We start from the raw sequence: 19,844 nt of genomic DNA on the forward strand, positions 1-19,844 counted from the left end.
AGATGCGCATGATAAAACTATCATGAGAACATTATAATTGTGTGTTTGGGACATGGATAAAACTTTTGTTTTTGTAATCAGGCTCTCAAAAATGATATAAAAATTTGGATTTAGATTTATCGGCCAATATATCGGTTATCGGGTTTTAAATATAACGAATTATCGGTTATCGGTACCGGCTAACATTTTCATATCGGCGCATCCCCAATAATAATGTCTTTTTGTTTGATATTCCTCAGCAGGTCGAACATACAGAAGCTCCAGATAAAGGAGTGGAACAGCAGAACAGTGACGGTCCAGATGACGCCATCGTCTCCGATTCAGTGCCAGAGGTCGAGGAGGTCAAGGAGACTAGCGCTCACGAGGAGGTCAAAGAGACTAGCGCTCACGAGGAGGGAAATGACGAAGGGCTGGAGACCTCCAACAAGTTCTTCTGCTACATTTGCAACATCACTTGCCATAACCAGCAAGTATGTAGTACGAAGAAGCATTCGTGATAATATCAAAAAATCAGCTCATTCTACCTATAAGAACAACATAACATAAAAACTAGAGAAGAAAATATCAACTTTTTCTAAAGTAAATTGCCTTAATTAAGACCTATGATGCTTCTTTCCATGTTCATCTTTCTTTTCGTCGTTTTGCTTCTCCAGTAAATGCATCTTGATTTAAGAATGTTTAGATATCGTGCTGGAAAACAAGACAGAAACACCAAGGGCCGGTTTCACAAAGATAGACTTTGACTGTGGCTTAGATATAGTAGATAGTCAGACTTCAGATAGACATCTAAATCAGACCGTTGCACAAAGCACTTAAGACTCTGACTATCTTAAGTAGGACTACACTGCAATGCATTCTGGGTAAAATAAGACTCTTTTCAAAACAAAAAACATGGCGGATCGAGTAAGCGCGTTCACCCGCTCAGTGCAGTTTACCCCAGCGGAACATATGTGTGTGTTGGAGGAGTATAACAGTTACAAGGACATTTTACTTGGGAAATTTAGCGGAGAATGTAGTAACAAGAAGAAATGTTTAAATTATGAGCCATTTTCCCTTTTCTTTTGGCTGTTTGTAATGTAACTGATTGTTACTGCTGGTTGCCACGGTAACAGAGTCTTAGATCTAAGTTAGCCTGGGGGTAAGGTGTCTGGGGGTAAGTTAGCCTGGGGGTAAGGTGTCTGGGGGTAAGTTAGCCTGGGGGTAAGTTAGCCTGGGGGTAAGTTAGCCTGGGGGTAAGGTGTCTAATTTTTTTGGTCTAAATTAAGTCAGTCTTTATTTTTGTGAAACAGTCTAACTTGCATTAGACTAGACTATGAGCACATTATAGACTTGTCTAACACACTTGTCTAAGACCGGTCTAAAATAGCTTTGTGAAACCGGCCCCAAGTAAGAAAATGATTATTACAAAATGTGCAGCACAAGTCTGTCATATCGGCTACATAAAATTATCATGAGAAGAACATCATTATAATTGTGTGTTTGGGACATGGATTTTAATGGTGAGACTTTTGTTTTTGTAATCAGGCTCTCAAAAATTATATAAAAACTTGAATTTAGATTTATCGGCCGATATATCGGTTATCGGCTTTCAAATATAAAGAATTATCGGTTATCGGTATCGGCCAAAATTTTCATAGCAGTGCATCCCTAATTATTACTATGCAGGGTGATGGTTCATAGTTAATAATATAATAATAATAAACTTTATTTTATTTAGCGCCTTTAAAAGTTGCATCTCAAAGCGCTTTACAAAGACATACAGAAAAAAATATTTTGTGATATTCATTAGTTGAAATCTTGTGTGCGCAGAATTTCCAGAGCCATATGAACGGACTGACGCACCAGCAGAAGATGATGGAGATCCAGCACATGAGTAACGCGTGTCTCGTCACGCTTCTGCCGCGAGTCCAGGAGTCCCTGCAAGGAGCGCGCAAAGACGGGTGAGTTTCATTTACGCTTAACTTCTACATCATGTGGTGTCTGTAGGGCTGGGACAATACATCGATGCATCACGATTCTCTCTCAAATCGATTCTGAGTTTAGTTTTTAACAGCAGAAGAAGTGTGTGCTCTAGAAACGGATGTAATCTGCTGGCTTCCAATGCCTTACACACACCACTTTCTATAAAATAATCAATCATAAAGTTCAAAAAGGTTGGAGCGAATTACAAGGGTATTTACCACTGGGCTGATTACATTAATCTCGCGTCATGCTGTTAAAAACTAGCCTAGATCTGCTGTTAAAAACTAAGCTCAATTGATTTGCGATGCATTCGGAAAAAATTGGAATCGATCCACGAATCGCGATGCCTTGATATATTGCCCCAGCCCTAGGTCTCTGTATCTTAGAGAGCAAATACATCATTGATTTTCACACATGCTTCACATTGCCTGACCCGTTCCAGTGAGAAGAGACCCGGCCTGCAGAGATGGTGCTCCACCTGCCAGACTCACTTCACCAGCAACGTCATGGAGCATCGCAGGACCAGGGAGCACAAGGTGAACTATTCCCACACAGACTTCATGCCTTCAATCAGCCTTATTATCGCAGTTTTAGTTTTATTCATATTTTAATTGTAAAAAAATTTTTTTTACTTTGTTCATTTTAGTTACATTTTTAGTAGTTTTGTTAATGTGCATTAGTTTTTTTTATATATTTCTATTTAGGCTTAATTCAGTTTTTATGTATTTCCAGTTAATCATTTTAGTGCTTCAACTTATTTCAGTTTATTGCCAATACAACATTTCTAATTTTTGTTTAGTTTAATTCCTTTAATTCGATTAGTTTCTTCCTATTTTTAGTTTTCATTTTACTTTTAGCTTAGTTAAATTTTTTGTCATTTCATTATGTATTTTTGTCATTTTATTCGATTTTTTTTGAAAATATTTCTATTTTAGGTATTTTTAGTGCTTCTACTTAAGCTTATTTCAGTTTATTGCCATGGCAACGTTTCGAATTTTCATTTAGTTTTAAGTTTTTCAAATAATATTTATTTTATTTTTAGATTTTTAGTTTCATATAAATTTTTAGTAATTTCGTTATGTGCCTTTGTCATATTATATGGTTTTTATTAATATTGCTATTTCGAATTTTTTCGAAATTTTATATTTTGATTTATTTCAGATTCATTTCAATACACAGAAATGTTTTTAATAATTTTATTTTTTCTTAACAATAATAACCCTGCATGCAATCACTAAGATTGTCATTGCATATATGACTAGTAGTGAGCACTTCTGTTTGCTTGCTTATGAACTCCTGGTTTAACCGTGTGTGTGTGTGTGTGTGTGTGTGTGCAGCGCTGCAGTCACTCGCCCAGCACCAGCTGCACCGTCTGTAAGCTGCACTTCAGGACGTCCAGAGATTTCGTGGAGCACATGCAGTCCAAGGAGCATAAGCAACGCGTCGAGCTGGTAATATTCAGAAATCCCACTAATGATGCTTGATTTTGTGTCGTGCAATATAATAATATTAACAATACCTTTTATTTATAAGCGCCTTCCAAGGCACTCAAGGACACCGTACAACATAAAAGTAAATCAGTAAAATACAAAGCTATTTTGACAGCATTTTATGTGTTATTCACCAACACTTCGTGGCCTATGCGCACTAGCTTGCCCGATTTACGTTAGTTACGCGCATTTACGTGTTACATTAAGTGTTTCCCACGTGAGGTACTTTGTGTTGTACGTTGCCATGACGTTCACGCGCGTAAAACTGCAACAATGTATCTTACAAGGTAACAATGTAACCTTGCTCTCACTTGAAGTGTGTCCCCACATTAAGTCCTTGAATTTGAGGGTAGTGGACCTGGAAAGTCCTGGGAACTGTGGGAATGCTGTATAAGACTAACTCTGTTGAACCTGTAACACAGAATGATGTTGTTTTGTTGTGTCGCTGCAGCTGTGGAAGGAGTCTGGGAAAGATGGCACGGATCATCTGAACTCTGCCATGTTACTGGGTGAAGAGGACGGCGACTGCAGTGACGACGAGAGGGAGGAAGAGGAAAACGGGAAGGTAAAACTTTCTTCTTGGATTCGGTTTCTAGAGCTAGTCAACTGGTTCGTTTAAGCCATTAGTCGAGTAGTTGCAAGTTTATGATATTACTTGAAGAGGACCTATTATGCTTTTTCACACGTTCATTATTCTTTAGTGTTTAAAGGGGTGGTATAATGCCCTTTTCACCAGATGTAAAATAAGTCTCTGATGTCCCCAGAGTGTGTGTGTGAAGTTTTAGCTCAAAATACCCCACAGATATTTTTATATAGCATGTTAAAGTTGTCACTTTTTGAGGGTGAGCAAAAATGCACCCTTTTTGTGTCTGTCCCTTTAAATGCAAATGAGCTGCTGCTCCCGGCACAGGGGGCGGAGCTACAACAGCGCGTTAGTCAAGTCACCTTCATTTATACAGCGCTTTTATCAATATAGAGAGTGTTTCACAGCAGCTTTACAGTGATAACAGGAGATTACAGTAACAGAGATTGTTTGGGCTTTACAGCAGATCTAGAATACATTTATTGTCCAGATAAAGTTAGTTTTGATTGATTGATTGAGGCGTTCAAGCCTCTTGTCATCACCTTGCATTTAGTCGAATACATGTTGTGTGTGTCTTCCAGGAGGGTCTGTCTGCGCAGATGGAGGTCACACTAGAAGATCTGACTGAAGACGAGGAGTTTGACTCTGACACAGTGTATGGTGGGTAATAACTAGCCAGTGGGAGACAAATACGATGACGACATCTTTAATATGTGGCGTTATATGTAACGTTTTGTCTCCCAGGGTCGAGTTTCGTGGTGCCTGTCGCTGGGTTTCTCTGTCGACTCTGCGATCAGTTCTATCACTTCGAGTCTTCGGCTCGACACACACACTGCAAGACGCTCACACACTTCGAGAATCTGAAGGTGCGTTTCAACTTTAACCTTTCAAATCTGACTGGAAACCAGTTGTGATGGAGCATGTCAAAACACAACAGCTGTTTTCTTTTTATGCTAAATTAATATATATTTATTAAATACTGCAGTTTATCAATTTCTTGTTCGTTCAGAGACATAAATGTACTACTTATTTGGATTTATTAATATTTCTTGTAAATGTCCCTGTGTCAGTTTAATGCTTTGATCAGATCCTCATTGTTTTAAACACTTTTTTTTGTTAGTAGCTTATAATGTATATAGTCTTGTTCAGACTTTAATATAAAGTCAGTAGGAATTTAGTTTTTTCATAAAAAAAAAGTTTTACATCCAGTCAGTTTCCCACTGATAAAATATCCAGTTTTTTCCCGTTATTTTAGTATCATTTATATACTATAATATTGTATTTTGAATTCGCACAAATTTTGTTACTTGCTTTTGTCATTTTTATATTTTATATTTATATTTTTTATTCCATTTTTACTTTTAGTAATTTTAGTACTTATTTAATTTAGCTGCGAAGGCTCTATATAGATGAAAAACGTATTAAAAATATTATAGATATATAAATACAATACTTTTAAGTTTAAGTTTTTCATGTAATATTTATACTTTTATTTATTTGATCTAATATGCTTTTTCAAATATGCTTTTGTCTCTCTCAATTGTGCAATTTTTCAAAAATGCCACAATTACAGAAAAGTATTTTGTAATATAGTTAAAATACTTCATTATCAACATTGTCTTGAATGTTGTTTCACTCAAAAATACTCCATATTTTGGAAGAAAAATTATTTGTGAATAGAGTAATTTCATGTTGACTTTAACTGTATCTTGTCTAGCTACACACCACTCATGGACAGCTGCTTCCCCATAATTTATTAATTATTAATAAATTATTATTATTATTAATAATAATGATATTATATCATTGGTAACACTTTACAATAAGGTTCATTAGTTAACATTAATTAATATATAAACTAACATGAACTAACCATGAGAAATCCATTTGCTACAGTATTTGTTAATCTTTGTTAATGTTAGTTAATAAAATATTTATTCATTGTTCATGTTAGTTCACAGTGCATTAACTAATGTTAACACGATTTTAATAAAGCATTAGTAAATGTTGAAATTAACATTAATGAAGATTAATAAATGTTATAGAAGTATTGTTCATCCTTAATTCATGTTAACTAATGTAGTTAACTAATGTGAACTAATGAACCTTATTGTAAAGTGTTAACATATAATACATTTTATGTGCTTTAGAAATACATCAGAATTTTTGGTGGTCATGTTCCATTTATATATCATGCTGTTCGTTTGTGGTTGTGCAGCGTTATAAAGTCTTAAGGAAACACGAAGACTCCGGTTCAACCTCAGGAGAACCGGCACACCACATCAGTCCAGATGAAACCTTCACCTCATCCACGCCTCAGATCCCCAAACCAGCCCTGAAGATCCCAGAGTCTCTTCCCAGCATCAGCACGAACACCAGCATCCGTCAGGAACACCAGCCTGAGGACGAGGATCTCGTTAGCGTTCCCGAGGGAAACGAGGATCTCGTTAGCATTCCCGAGGGAAACGAGGATCTCGTTAGCGTTCCCGAGGGAAACGAGGATCTCGTTAGCATTCCCGAGGGAAATGAGGATCTCGTTAGCATTCCCGAGGGAAACGAGGATCTCGTCATTTGCGTTCCCGAGGGAAAGAGCGTTCGGGGCCGAGGAAGGACTCCTGCGAAGAGACGAGGAAGAGGAGGAGGAAGACGACGCTGAGACCCAGAAATGTTATTATCAGGCTCAGAGGACCCGAGTGAAACCACCCCGCCGATAGACCGTGTGTGTGTGTGTGTGTGTGTGCGTGTCTCCTGCAGTTCTGAGGGGTTTGTGCCACGATTACACACCTCTAACCCCCTGTTTGTACAGTAGATGTTTTCATTGAGCACAAGATCCTCAGAACTCCGCACTGAACGATTCCTGCTTCAGCTGAAGAGTGAATCTTACAACCCGTGAACATGTCCAGGTCATACATCAACACAAAACAAGTGTGGTGTGTGTGTGAGCGTGTGTGTGTGAGAGAGAGAGAGAGAGAGAGTGTGTGAAAGTGAGACAGAGAGTGAGAGAGAGAGAGTGTGAGAGTGTGCGAGAGTGAGCGTGTTTGTGAGAGAGAGAGAAAGAGTGTGTGAGTGAGTGAGTGTGTGTGAGAGAGAGAGTGAGAGTGAGCGTGTGTGTGAGAGTAAGCGTGTGTCAGTGAGAGAGAGAGTAAGCGTGTGTGAGTGTGAGAGAGAAAGAGTGTGAGAGTGAGAGAGAGTGAGCGTGTGTGTGAGAGAGTAAGCGTGTGTGTGTGTGAGAGAAAGCGTGTGTGCGAGAGTGTGTGTGAGAGAGTGAGTGAGTGAGTATGTGTGTGTGAGTGTGTGAGAGTGAGCGAGAGTGTGTGTGTGTGTGTGTGTGTGTGTGTGTGTGTGTGTGTGTGTGTGTGAGAGTGAGTGAGTGTGTGTGTGTGAGAGAGAGAGTGAGCGTGTGTGAGAGTGAGTGTGAGAGAGTGAGTGTGAGTGACCGTGTGTGTGAGAGTGAGAGAGAGAGAGAGTGAGAAATGGTGAGAGAGAGTGAGCATGTGTCAGTGAGTGAGAGAGTGAGCGTGTGTGTGAGAGGGTGATTGTGAGTGAGCTTGTGTGAGAGAGAGAGTTAGTGAGCGAGCGAGTGAGTGAGTGTCAGTGAGTGAGAGAGTGAGCATGTGTGTGAGAGGGTGATTGTGAGTGAGCTTGTGAGAGAGAGAGTGAGTGAGTGAGTGAGTGAGTGAGCGAGCATGTGTCAGTGAGTGAGAGAGTGAGCGTGTGTGTGAGAGAGTGATTGTGAGTGAGCTTGTGTGAGAGAGAGTGAGCGAGCGAGTGAGCGAGCGAGTGAGTGAGCGAGTGAGTGAGCATGTGTCAGTGAGACAGAGTTTGAGAGTGTGTGAGTGAGATTTAATTATCATCTAGTTTTCATGATAATTGCACCCTCACCCAATACTCAATTTCTTTCATGTAAGATGTCATTCTCAATCTCATTACCATAATGCAAAAATATCATCATTGCAGAAGTTGTTGTAGTGAATTAAATGTGTGCTGATTTTAATATTAAAGAAGTAATGATGGTGTCCAGACAGAAAGAGTTTGCATTAATTGCAGTAAATGTAACTTTAGAGGGAAACGTGAATCATGTTAATGGTTCCTCATGTTCTTCACACACACACACACACACACACACAGTTTTGCTGTGGATCATGAGCTGAACATGTTCCTCCTGAGATTCACTCTGGCTGATGAATGTAGCGGCACTGAAACCTGTTCACACACTGCAGACGTCATCAATGATCCTCAGAGAAGGGAGACCAACGTTATTTTGTGTTCTTTTCATATTTATCAAAGTCATTTAATCGGAGGAACACACTCGTCTTCGAGCCGTTAAATCTGGTGAATTATGACAAACACTGAAGCTTCAGAAACATCTTTATATTGAGATAACGCCAGAACGGATCGGTTTAAACCCTTTTAAAAAGGCTGCGTTGTGATTGGCTCACGCTTATGTGACTCTAGCAGTGGTGTTTACCTCGATTACTTGACTTGTTTTTACAACGTGTCGTTAAATTACAGAGCAGAAATCCTCAAGAAACTGACTTTATATAAGACTTCTGATGTGGAGGATCTGCTGATCCAGATATTCGGTTCTCGAGATTGTGGCGCGTTCAAAAGCTCATTTCTGCGCCGACTTCACCTGTTATTAGCAGCTCTAGCTTTAGTGTTCTGGTCAATCTCACACACACTGCAACAACAATTATGCCTTTCTTATTTAGTGTTTCTGTCTTGTTTCCAGTCCAAATATCTAAACATTCTTAAATCAAGATGCATTTACTAGAGGAGTAAAATGACATACGATATTATGTCTTGTTTTCTGAGGAAATAAATCAAAGTGAAGTGAGTTTTTGTTTTAAACAAGTAAAATGGGGTCAGAAAAATAATGTTAATTCACACAGAAACAAGATTATCCCATTGGTAGATCATTTAGCTTGTTTTAAGCAACAAATCAGTTCATTTTGATTTATTTCCCCAGAAAATAAGGCATAATACTCATCTAGTAAATGTGTCTTGATTAAATCATTTTTAGATATTTGAACTGGAAACAAGACAAAAATACTAAGAAAAGCATTTTTTGCAGTGAAGAACAAAAGAAATAATATTTCTCATAATAATAATAATAGAAAAGTGTGTTCTTGAGCCCATTAGGATTTTTCTATTGTGACATTATTTTCATGACAATTATGCACATTTTCCTCCTCATGAAAAAACATTAAACGAATAATTTTGCTTAAAACTGTAATATTACAGTAATGAGAACCACTATTGACAGAATCTCTGAAACATCTCAATTCATGCATTTATATGTTTTGCGTCACGTTTAAAACATTTGCATAATTCGCATGAAAGTCACAATGCAAAAAGTCTTGGTGGGACCCAAACATCCTTCGTCTCTCTGTAAAACTTCATTTCCTTTTTATTCTTCCTTTAATTTAGGAGTGAAATGTGAGCTGGACATGTAGTGTTGATCTTCTGTTTGCTTCATCCACTGTCTGTGTCTCCCAGATAGAGAGTTTTATGAGGATTGTTGATTATAATGACTTTCTGAACGCATCACCTCGATGGGAACACTGGAAACGTCAGCGTGACATCAGTGCTGATGCAGAAGTCTTTAATGACTGCAACTAAACACTGTGTAGCAAATGCATCTGTTCACATTCATCTTCAGGCCCCAAAATCAGACACAAATCTACAGAAATCAAGCCTTTTTTATGTGCATTGTCGCGTTATTTTCACCCAAAATTCTCAACACTGAAAAACAGCCAAACATTTTATATTGTCATTACTGAAATGCAGTATTTTACTCATGCAAAATATCATTTATTTATTTCCACTGGTTTTGGGACGAAATGTGACCAGATCCATTACATGCATGTGATCAGAAATCATGTTTTTCACCATTTCCACACTGAATTGAGATCAGAGTGAATGTGAGGCTGATGATTCGAGGTCATCAAGAGTAATGCCTGAGAGTTGAAGGGTTTGACAGAAGGGAACTGCTGTATGTTCGGAAATCATGACTTTAAAAACCAGCCAAAACCACTTTCAACTGTTGAATCATCTTCATCTTCAGGCCAGAAAACTGTCAGTGAATATCGTTTCCAGCTTATAAACCGCATGTTTCAGATGAAATGACTGACAGCACATGTGTGACCCTGGAAACCAGTCACATGACGCACGGGTATATCTGTGGCGATATCCAACAATACATTGTATGGCTCAAAATTTTCTTTTATACCAAAAACCATGAGGATATTAAGTAAAGATCATGTTCCATGAAGATTTTTTGTAAATTTCCTACCGTAAATATATAAAACATGTATTTGTGTGAGTGAATGCAGCACAATCGCCAACATAAATGAACAACTTTAAAGGAGATTTTCTCAATGTTTCGATTTTTTTAAATCCTCAGATTCCAGATTTACAATAGTTGTATCTCAGACAAATATTATCCTATCATAACAAACCACACATCAATGGAAAGCTTATTTATTCAGTGTATAAATCTCAATTTCAAAAAACGGACCCATGTGACTGGTTTTAAGGTCCAGGGTCACACATGTGCCGAGAGTTTTCCTATCATGGAATAATAATAATAATGTCACGTGTTTGGAAGGCCAGCGGACGATACAAGGCAAGCTAAACACAACATGTGTGTTTCATATTCTGACAAGCTGAACACAACACAAGTGTTAAATAGCAGCTGGAGGTTCATGTTTTCTCCGATGTTTGTGTGTCTCATTTTAATTTCTATTAAAATATTTGATGATTACAAGAGCAACTGGGTTATGTATGTACTTCTGTAAGATTGTTCTCACTACAGAATAAACAAAAGGGTAATTGTGACTTTTTAATCTCACAATTTTGACTTTGAAATTCCGAGTTTATAACAGATATTACATATAAACTCGCAATTGTGAGAAAGTCAGACTTTCAAATCTCCAAAAATCCAAGCTAATGTTGATTCTTGTTTTATTACGAGTAGAAATATTGTAACTTTTTTTTTTTTATCTATTCCGTGGCTGAAACAAGCTTCCATATACATTGATTTACATCCTTGATAAATATTAATAAAAATACTTTTCTCATTTTCACATTGCACATCATATGAAAGCAATAATCCACTCGAGGCTGTGCATTATACTAATTTTACCACAATCGTTTGGATACACATTTCACTACGGAATAAAAAATAAAAAGGTAATATCAACTTTTTAATCACACAATTATGACTTTTTTATCACTTTCAGAATTGTGAGATATGCACTTGCAATTCTGAGGAGAAAAAGTTAAAATTACAACATTTCAAATATCCAAAAATGCAAGCTAATGTTGATTCTTGTTTTATTACGAGTAGAACTTTTTTTTAAATCTATTCCGTGACTGAAACAAGCTTCCATATAAATTGATTTACATCCTTGATAAATATTTATTAAAATACTTTTCTCATATTCACATTGCACATCATATGAAAGCAATAATCCACTCGAGGCTGTGCGTTACACTGATTTTACCATGATCATTTGGATACACATAATCACTGTCTCGTGTGCTTTAATGCTTTCAAATCAGTGCAGATTAACAACAGAACAACAACATAAAGACATTTACATATATATATATATATATATTCTACCCTACTGGTCCACTGAGAAGACGACGCAGGTATTCTACATCATCAATGCATTAATGATCATGAGAGTCTGAGATGGACGTCTAGTCTTGGGTCTGTGTGTCTCTGGAGGCTGGATCTTCTTCTTCTGGAGGATGAGGATGAGTGTGTTCTTCATCATTCAGCTGTTGTCTGTGTGTCTCTGGACGCTGGATCTTCTTCTTCTGGAGGATGAGTATGAGTGTGTTCTTCATCATTCAGCTGTTGTCTGTGTGTCTCTGGAGGCTGGATCTTCTTCTTCTGGAGGATGAGTATGAGTGTGTTCTTCATCGTTCAGCTGTTGTCTGAACTCTCGGCGGGCTTGTCTGTTGGACTCCAGGAGCTCGTGTAGTTTCCCGTTCAGAGAGTCGTTCTTCTCCTCGATGTCGTCGAGACACGAGTTGATCTGGTCCAGCATGGAGTCGATCGCTGCGTACTCTGAGTCAGAGAAACATTCAGTGTCTTTACATCCAGCTTTTCCAGAGTAATCAACTGATGTTTAGTGGCCCTGATCTTTGTTTATTAATAAATGACTCACTTTGGTCTTCTTCTACTTCAGTGTCTGAATAGTTTTTATACTATTATATTACAGTTTTTTACGAGACAATTAAAAACATTTCTCAACCTAAATTCTCATTATATATATATATATGTGTGTGTGTGTGTGTGTGTGTGTGTGTGTGTGTGTGTGTGTGTGTGTGTGTGTGTGTATGCACATTTATTTATGCTTATGTATGTATATGTGTATCTTTGTGTGAGTGTATATGCTTGTATATATATATACGTGTGTGCGCGTGTGTGTGTGTGTGTGTGTGTGTGTGTGTGTGTGTGTGAGTGAGTGAGTGAGTGTGTGACTATATGCATATTTATGCATGTATGTATAGTGTGACACACATCCAATGAATAGTAAAAAATAAAAATGTAATAAAGTATTTTAAAAAACAGTAGTTTTACTGTTAGTAGAAACTAATAAAATCATCAACTTAGGTAAAACATCCGATCAATTCAATTCATAATACAGGATGAGAAGATTTAATACCTTCTTCACTGAATTCATCTTCATCCTCGATTATTCCATCATCCGCTGAAATATGGGGATCTCCGTTTGGTCCAGACATATTTACAACACAAGAGTCGGTATAACGATACAATTAAAAATATTAATTACAATGCAACTCGCAACAACAAAAACATATATACTGTCTATATAAACATTCTATTTATATATTTAAAATATATAAAAGTACACTAAATATAAGGCTGAGCGTGAAGAGTGATTATCGAAGATGAAGAGCTCAGAGTCAGCTGACTGTCATGTGACGAGCGGTCTAATAATGCGCCTCATCAGAATAATAAACCACCCGCTGTCTCAGCTCGAAATGTGTCATTATTCCAATATTGATTGAGTAAGATGGAATATGGAGATTTTGTGATGACTTTAAAATCCCTCATAATTTCGCAGATTTACAAACGCTTTATTTCTGGCATCGCGATAGACAGCCTTTGCGCTCACGTCAGCGTCGCGTTTATATGACGTCATGTTGTAGTTTTTGAAACGTCGCGGCGCGCTGAGCGACATGTGCAGCAAAACAGACGCGATTATCCTATTACATTAATGTTTAGAGTGTGTTTTTACAGCGATTAGTGTGATATTTGCTTCAATAGCAGGTTTTCCCTCATACAGATGTTTTGTTTATGCTGTCATGGAGGATTTACACGAAGATTTGAGAGCGTTTCTACAGAAGCATTCTTGTTTTCAACTCACAGACTCCAAAAAGGTCAATAACATGACGCTTAAACTCACATTTCAGCGGTTTAAATGATCGGTTTAAGGAGATAACATGTGTCTGTATGTTTGTTCATGAATCTCCCAGATTAAGTGCACACTGAACGACCACGAGTTTCCCTGCAGCCTCGATGAACTACAACACTTCACATCAGGGAAGAAGTACAAGAAACTGAGCGCTGAGGTGGAGTTTGACTACAGGCAGTTCGAGCCCCATGTAGTCAACAGCACTAAACAGCCGTAAGTACACACTTTTTAGAGTTAGGGACCCCTTATATTGGGGCGAAAATGTTCCGGTTAAGCGTTTTTTTGTGTGTTTTTTTTATTACACTTAAAAGTTAACAAACAAAGTCAATATAACTGCAATATATACAAATCGAAAAAAAAAAACCAGACAACCATATATTAAACATTAAATAAAAAAATCAAAGGATTCACACAGAGAAACAGGTTTAACATAGTTGCAAGGTTGTGAATGCATTTAAGTATTTTTTTGATGCATTCACCCCTTAACCACGCCTCCACCATTAACCACGCCCCCGCCCATCATCCACGCCTCCCCAAACCACGCCCCCGCCCATCAACCACGCCCCCGTCCTCTTTTCTGAAAACTAAAATATGGTCACCCAAGTTTTAATTGCTTTCTTATTGTGGGAATGAAGGATAGTCTTGATATATATTTGCATTTCTTTTTCAACAACCAAAAACAAAGGTTGGGTTTTATTGTACTTACTTTAATGTATATGGAATTTAGCAAAAATTTAATTTATAATATAGTATTCTTTCCTTTAATTTGAGGGGATATTACTAAAACCAAATATAACGTTTTCTAAACGCAAAGAAAAAGTGGCGTCAATGTTGTCAAGTATAAATCTAGACAAATCTTTCCACAAATTGTCACAATGCCAAAATAAATGAAACAAGGTTTCTGCCCATGCATTACAAAAAGAACAGTTCAGATCAATATCCTTTTTTAATTTAACAAGAAAATTATGGAATTATTTTTGTGCCAATAATAAAGAACGTAACTTTTCAAGAAATTAATGAAAATATAAATTGAAACTGTATAAAATACCTTTGAAATTGAAAAAGAATAAATCACAGACACATTTTTTGACTTTGTTTTTAATACAATGCATGTTTTTTCATCTTTATAGCGGTGTCTGTAAGATTTAGCAATGATTTATAATCATAAATCTTAGATTGTCTTATATGAGTTTAACAACAATGGCTGGAAAGTCTTTAAAATTAAGTAAAGTCATTTTGCGCTAAAATCTCCCTTCAACAAATGATGAGTAAAGTAGTGAACGCATCAAAGCTTGAGTCTCTGAGAGTTAATGTGCAGAAAATAATATCGACAGATCTGCACAGTACTGTATATCTTGTTGCCTGTCAAAACACAATATGACTTTAATATAACATTTTCTTTCTTTGTTTTACTGGTCAACTATAGTTTGGTTTAAATGCTTTTATCATCTGGTGAAATTTTTTTTTCCATTTAATTTACTTATTATTTGTAATTTAAAAATAATGTGCACTTATAACTAGTGATTATTTTATTAGTTTTAGTTTTTATTAATATTTTTAATTGGCTTTTATTTTTGTTTTCATTTTAATTTAATTATTGTAATTTTATAACATTTATGTAATTAATTTTTTTTTGCTTAACTTAAACTTATTTCCGTTATTTGAAGTATGTAATCTAATATTTGTTTTGAATAACAGAAATGTTTGAACGTTTCTAGATAACAATGGCGGCACAGAGTCTGGCGTGTGAGTAACTGGATGAGCTCATGTTGTGTTTGTCCTCAGGAATCATCTCTTCTGCAAACTCACATTACGCCACATCAACCGTGTTCCTCATCATGTTCTCCGCCACGTCACCGGCAGACGCTACAGGAAGGCTCTGGATCAGTGTAAGTCCACAGAAACGTGTTGTTGTCCCTGATTAACAGTGGAGCGGATCGCGGGTGATCGTGACCCGTACGGATCAGCTGACACACGCTTCATGTGATTCGCCGATTATCTGATACGTTTAACCATCATAGGGGGAAACTTTATAAACTGGATGTTTTGTCTTGCCAATTTAAACATTCAAACAATTTTAGAGAGAGAGAGAAAATTCTCTTGTTTCTGTCGGTTTATTCGGTCTTAAAGGGACAGCAGCCTAATATTCCTGATGCTGTCTGGGGCATTAATATTAATAAAACAACAAATACAGCTTTAACAAAGATTTCTACAGTGAACAAATAGTGTTATTTTACATTTAGGCTTAATTATTCATTTCTGTACCCAAATACTGCTGTCAGACTTTGTAACTTTATTCAGTATTCATCTCTGCTTGTAATTTGTGTATTTGTTCTTATTTTATTACTGACTGTCCACTTGTTTTTAATAATGTGTGAACTTTATAAGTTAGGCTAGTCGTTTTTGATTTGGTCTCGAAGAACTTCAAGTGAGCTTTAAGGAATGAATGAAAGCAAAGTTAAAATATAGTTTATAATTTTAAGTTTATATAAATATATACGTTTAATTTTTTGTAATTTTATGTGGTTTTGTTATAAAAAATAAAATAAAAAAACTAATAAAATATTTTTTTTAATAATATTGTAGTATTATTAGTTTTCATTTTAATTTGTTTAATTAAAAAAAAAAGTTTTATGTGATTTTTATTTTATAAAAATCACACATTTTTATGTGATTTTGTTAATTATGTTTTAATAAAATAAAATAAAATAGCTTTTGTTATATAATGTTATTTATTTTAAAAAATTGCTGATCCGAAAAATTATCCGATCCGTGGCTCAAAAACCGTAAATGATCCGAACCGTGAATTTTGTGATCCGTTCCACTGATTAATAATAATGGCAGTAATTAATAATAATGGCATTAATATGCACTGCTTTCTGGCTGTGTCAGATGAGGAGTGTGTTCGTCAGGGTGTGAAGTTCGTCCCGGTCCAGCTCCGGCAGAAGAAGAGAGCACAAGTGTGTGACGAGGCCACAGGAAGTGAGAAGCGAGCCACAGGAAGTGAGAAGCGAGCCACAGGAAGTGAGAAACGAGCCAACAGGAAGGAGGACAGTGGCGTCTGGGCCCCGGGGTCGAGTGATGCGGAGGACAGCGACTCTGAGGACAGTCTGTCTGATCTTTATCCACGTCAGTCCACACATTCATCACTTCTCATTTACAATAACATGCACTCATGAATTAGGCTTTTTTTACTATTATTTATTTGATATTATAGTTTTTATTAATATTTTGAAATGGCTTTTATTTTTGTATTTTCAGTTTTAATTTGAGTTAAATTGTTTGTAATTTTATGTGCTTTTGTTAGTTAGGTCTTTAAAAATATAAATATAAAAAAGAATAAAATCAACAAAAAAACGAATTATTTATTTTATATATAAGTTTTATTGATATTTTGAATTAGCTTTTATTTTTGTTAGTTACATTTTTTTGTAAGTTTACGTGATTTTGTAATAAAATAAAATAAAATAACTTGTTAGTTTTATTAATATTTCGAATGAGCTTTTATCTTTTATTTTCAGTTTTCATTTGAATATTTTTTTTTTGTAATTTTATGTGCTTTTGTTAATTCGTTTTTAAAATTATTTAAAGCATATATTTAAAAACTAATAAAATGCTTAAACTAAAACATAGTTGTATTTATTTTTTATTCTTATTTATGGTTTAATTAATATTTTGAATTAGTTTTTAGATTTTTTTTAGTAATTTCATTATGTGCTCTTTACAGTTTTGTTATGTGCATTTAAAAAAAATTGTTGATATTGCTATTTAGGTTTCATTTATATTTATTTCAGTTTAAAGTTTTTATTTATTTAAAGTTAATAATTGTAATGCTTCAACTTCTTACTTATTTCAGGTAAGGCAACATTTCTAATTTTCATTTAGTTTAAAGTTTTATTTGATTTTATTTCAGCTTGACTTCACGAGTCATGATTGACGATAATAACCCTGTAACACACTGATGACACTGTTAGTGTGTGTCGTGTTTCTGCAGCTTCTATGTTCACGAAGAAGGAAGAGGATGAACAGAACATGAAAGAGGAAGATGACTTTGAGACTGACGACGATGATGATGATGATGATGAAGTATCTGAAATGGAAGTAGAAAACCAGATACAGAAACGCAAAAAGGTGATTTGATTGACATGTAATTGGCATGTGCATTTTATGAAATGTAGAATGTATCTACATTTGATTTGCATACGTTAAATTCACAGTATTCCACATATTTCCACAGCAGTTTTACACTTTATTGAAAAAAGTGATAGTTCACCCAAAAATGAAAATTGTCATCATTTACTCACCCTTAATTATGTCGAAAAAGACTTTCGTCTTCTAAACACAAATGAAGATATTGTGATGAAATCTGAGAGATTTGTCACTGTGACTCTTCAAAAACTCATAAAGAGATCATTCTGGAAGTGACATCATCATATAAATACAGGATTCACTCTCGAAATTGTGATTGACATATATAGTGATATTTGCACGGGATAAAAATATAGCATGTCAAAATAGATGCGCAAATGCAGACTGATAGATAATAATAATAATGAACTTTATTTTCTATAGCGCCTCTAAAAGTTACATCTCAATTCAATTCAATTCAAATTTCTTTATTCAGTCATGATGTTATTACAGACACAATAATAATCACATCAACAACAAAATAATAACATTCAAAGCTGAATAGGAGCATGAGGAAGACCTAGTCTTATCATTTCATGCCCCTTTTTTTAATAATCTGAGCTAACACAAAACAGATGGCTCGCCGTGTTTTTTTTTGTTTTTTTTTTTTTTTGTTTTTTTTTTGTCAAAATACAATATTATATTCACATCTTAACAATTTCGAATTTGTCAAACATTAGTTCTTATACTTCACTGCCTTCATATTTTCTAAGTACATCTTTTTTATACATTTTATTAAATTGAACAATCGTGTTACATGATTTTTGCACATTGTCCAAAGAATTCCATAAATTGTTCTAGTATAAATCAAATAAAAGCTTCCCTAAAAAAGAATGTTTATTTGTAAAAGTAATGACTGTAAATAATCTTAATGTCTTTAACCCCTTACCTCTCACCCCCCCCCCCCTGTTTGAGAATGGACATTAAAATGCACTATTCAAGCTTAAATGGTTGTAATTCAAGAATGCTTTGGAGTATAGACCTAAGTTTGGTCTTGTTTTAAAGGGAAAAAATTGCAGATTATTGCTGAAGTGAAAGCACTTCAAATTAAAGTATGAAAAAGTTATGGAAGTAAAAATTTTCATTAAATCAAATATAATTTATTTAATATTTTTTCTTTTATATAAAATATATATTTTACAAAATATTTTTACTATAAAATTACTATAAAACCAAAGCCATATATCTTACGAAGTTGTGTTCTAAATTTGAAGTTGATATCACAAAAATTGAAGTTCCCATGAGATTTTGTTTAGGCGTAATACCAGAAATAGCCACCGGGTGTCATTGAACTCCATTAAATTTAATTGTATGCATTCTGCCGTAACAAATTAATACATTTCTGTCCAAATAACACTTCTGTCACAAAATATGGAACCTTGAGACTCAGACCTTTCTGACAATATGTGTTTGTCAAGATTAGAAAAGATTTTGATCATAAATTATGAAACATAATGATGCCCAAAAGGGGAGGAGCCTGATAAAAAAATTTAGAGTACTGTTTCTATGGTAACGCAATGTCCAATTTCAAATCGGTTTTCACAGGATGAATTCTGAGATCGTAAGCTTTCAAATGATACCTCATTTATGATAACTCCTAAAATATGTAATGTAATAAAAAAAGCGATAAAAAAGATATTATATTTTAGAGGATAATATATATATATTATAATTTTTAGAGGATAATATTATTTTATAATTTTTTATTGACAAATACTAGATTATATGTTATATTATGAACTTTTAGCATGAAAAAAACTAACGTTTCAATTATTAAAAGTGTGTGCGTCAACTTTTTGTGACAAAGGTCAAAACTGTAGATTTTTTGAGGTGCACTCTTGTCATAAATTCATCTATTTCTGTTCCTACATAATTTCTAACAAAAAACAGTGCTAAAATATCTATTTAGGAGCCTTAGACCTTTCCAACGATATAGGTTTGTCATGATTAGGTTAGGATTTAATAGTAATATATTGAAGTAAACCTAAAGCTAGCGGGCCGGTGACAGCTGCTGTAATGTGTGACTCTCTGCTGTTCCTCAGGCTCCTCCTCCGGGATTCAGCAAGAAGTTTAAGAAGAACGGGAAGAAGAACGGTTTTACACATGTTGGCAAAGTAAACGGAAAATAAAAAAGTTGAACTCATTGAAATGGTTTTTTTTTTC

At 35.3% G+C, this 19,844-nt stretch overlaps 3 protein-coding genes across 15 annotated transcripts in view; 2 read left to right on the forward strand and 1 right to left on the reverse strand.

Moving 5' to 3' along the window:
• ciz1a (cdkn1a interacting zinc finger protein 1a) overlaps positions 1-19,844 on the forward strand; it is a 41,195-nt gene that overhangs the window by 17,933 nt on the left and 3,418 nt on the right. For 6 of the 13 annotated variants that reach the window (XR_014206346.1, XR_014206347.1, XR_014206348.1 and 3 more), the window contains exons 9-16: positions 240-470; positions 1,810-1,940; positions 2,405-2,498; positions 3,300-3,413; positions 3,904-4,017; positions 4,617-4,695; positions 4,780-4,901; positions 6,254-6,965. Coding sequence is in view for 4 of the 13 variants with exons in the window: in XM_082171235.1 (XP_082027361.1) it covers positions 240-470; positions 1,810-1,940; positions 2,405-2,498; positions 3,300-3,413; positions 3,904-4,017; positions 4,617-4,695; positions 4,780-4,901; positions 6,254-6,691 (1,323 nt within the window). In the remaining 9 variants the exon portion in view is untranslated. Of the gene's footprint in view, positions 1-239; positions 471-1,809; positions 1,941-2,404; positions 2,499-3,299; positions 3,414-3,903; positions 4,018-4,616; positions 4,696-4,779; positions 4,902-6,253; positions 10,807-19,844 lie in introns of those variants that run through there. The other 7 variants (XM_082171235.1, XM_082171237.1, XM_082171236.1 and 4 more) reach the window with 4 other exon arrangements.
• Positions 9,828-13,004, reverse strand: bbln (bublin coiled coil protein). Its single transcript, XM_082171334.1, has 2 exons — positions 12,720-13,004; positions 9,828-12,118 (listed from the first exon to the last, which is right to left on the reverse strand). The coding sequence occupies exons 1-2, from the start codon at positions 12,796-12,798 to the stop codon at positions 11,895-11,897; spliced, it is 303 nt and encodes a 100-aa protein (XP_082027460.1). The 5' UTR covers positions 12,799-13,004; the 3' UTR covers positions 9,828-11,894.
• surf2 (surfeit 2) overlaps positions 13,214-19,844 on the forward strand; it is a 6,783-nt gene continuing 152 nt past the window's right edge. The window contains exons 1-6 of the mRNA XM_082171310.1: positions 13,214-13,458; positions 13,555-13,706; positions 15,279-15,382; positions 16,386-16,622; positions 17,488-17,624; positions 19,724-19,844. The exon at positions 19,724-19,844 is cut by the window's right edge and continues 152 nt beyond it. Of these exons, the coding sequence (XP_082027436.1) occupies positions 13,384-13,458; positions 13,555-13,706; positions 15,279-15,382; positions 16,386-16,622; positions 17,488-17,624; positions 19,724-19,810 (792 nt within the window). The 5' untranslated portion in view covers positions 13,214-13,383 and the 3' untranslated portion in view covers positions 19,811-19,844. The remainder of the gene's footprint in view (positions 13,459-13,554; positions 13,707-15,278; positions 15,383-16,385; positions 16,623-17,487; positions 17,625-19,723) is intronic.

The sequence above is a fragment of the Leuciscus leuciscus genome, assembly GCF_965113295.1.
Source record: "Leuciscus leuciscus genome assembly, chromosome: 5".
Taxonomy (NCBI): domain Eukaryota; kingdom Metazoa; phylum Chordata; class Actinopteri; order Cypriniformes; family Leuciscidae; genus Leuciscus; species Leuciscus leuciscus.

Excerpts from the sequence above, each read along its gene's own strand:
- bbln (XM_082171334.1), bottom strand. The coding sequence starts at position 12,798 with ATGTCTGGACCAAACGGAGATCCCCATATTTCAGCGGATGATGGAATA. Across the intron at positions 12,119-12,719 it reads AGATGAATTCAGTGAAGAAG|AGTACGCAGCGATCGACTCC; the intron begins GTATTAAATCTT and ends TCTCTGACTCAG.